At 43.9% G+C, this 1,292-nt stretch overlaps 1 protein-coding gene across 1 annotated transcript; it reads left to right on the top strand.

Moving 5' to 3' along the window:
* Positions 1-342: 342 nt before the first annotated feature.
* On the top strand, positions 343-1,218 carry PHALS_00002 (Zinc finger, C2H2; the record flags this gene model as incomplete). Its single annotated transcript, XM_024730322.1, has 1 exon — positions 343-1,218. One exon carries the CDS (start codon positions 343-345, stop codon positions 1,216-1,218), a length of 876 nt encoding a protein of 291 aa, XP_024580611.1.
* Between the last annotated feature and the right edge of the window lie 74 nt (positions 1,219-1,292).

The following is a 1,292-nucleotide window of genomic DNA, read 5'->3' as shown; positions in this document are numbered from 1 at the left end:
GTGTCATTGTGTCATTGTGTCATTCCGCCTTTATTCTTTTGACCACACTTGATTATAACAACAATAGATAGTGATAGTCTCTCATCAAGAGGCGATGATGACAGCGTTGTGTCATTGATGATTTGATGACACTTGGTCAATATGTCATTCTCACGAGGTCTCAAAATATAGGTCGAGCCTGAGCCTTGTATTCGACTGCGTTTTTGTATTGATCCTCAGGTATTGGTTCTTAGGTTAAGGTGTCTTCGATAAATTTGGTCATTAAAACGGAGTATTTGTCTTCCATGTTTAGTGATATTCTCTTGTCATTCAAGAAAGTACCTCACAAAAAAGAAAGCAAAGATGGTTGATCAGAAAAAAGAACATCAGAAGAGTCTTGCGCAGCTGGTGTACGACTTGAAAACGAAGAAGATTTTGTGCCGCGTTCGTGACTACCCTGCGATCACGCTTGACGAACTCAATCAGTACGTGGAGAAGCAAGGTCCGCTTTACAACCCTGTTTTCGGTGAGCAACCAGAATTTTTCATTGACGAAGGCTTCTTCACGCCATATAGAATGGTTGTATACGGCAATGCGAAAGTTGCAGCCAAGATAACAAGTCTACTGGATGGATGGTCCAGGTGGTCAGGTCATGGTGGCAGAGTAACAACCTCACAAGGAGCTTTCATTCTCGAGCAAGGTACCGACGAACGGAAAGTTCGAATGCCTGATGTCGCATACACACCGCGAGACGTCGACAGAGCTCTAACCAATGAGCAAAATCGGACGTGTCGTGGCGATCCATATGTTCCAACATTCGTCGTAGAGATTGACAAGCTTGCTGATAGAAACTCACAACGCAAGGCACTCGATCGCAAGATGCGAGATGAGTATATTCCGCATGGCGTTCAGTTGGGATGGCTGATTGATCCCCGACCTCAACATCGCATCATTTACGAGTACAAGCTTGACGAACATGGACAGGTACATTGCGTCCACAATCACAAATGGCGAGATCTCGATGGTGGTAATGTGCTTCCAGGTTTCAGACTACGCTCAGTTAAATTGGAGATGGTCTTGAATCAAGATTCAGGATCGTCATCCGAAGAAGAAGTTGATCTACCGTGCCCAATCCCACGTTGCAGAACGAGGCTCCGAACCCTTGGTTCATTGACTGCCCATGTTGAAGATCACCGTACAGAGCGAGCTATAGCAAAATATGTAGCGAATGAGTCGTAGCAAAGAATCGTAAGCTATTTATTTTCACTAAGACTATTACTGAAATGGTATTACTTCCTACTTTTATAAAATCA

The sequence above is a fragment of the Plasmopara halstedii genome (assembly GCF_900000015.1).
Source record: "Plasmopara halstedii genome assembly, contig: Scaffold_1006, whole genome shotgun sequence".
Classification (NCBI taxonomy): Eukaryota; Oomycota; class Peronosporomycetes; order Peronosporales; family Peronosporaceae; genus Plasmopara; species Plasmopara halstedii.
Note: the sequence above shows the minus strand (reverse complement) of the source record. Positions and strands in the feature narration are given on the sequence as shown.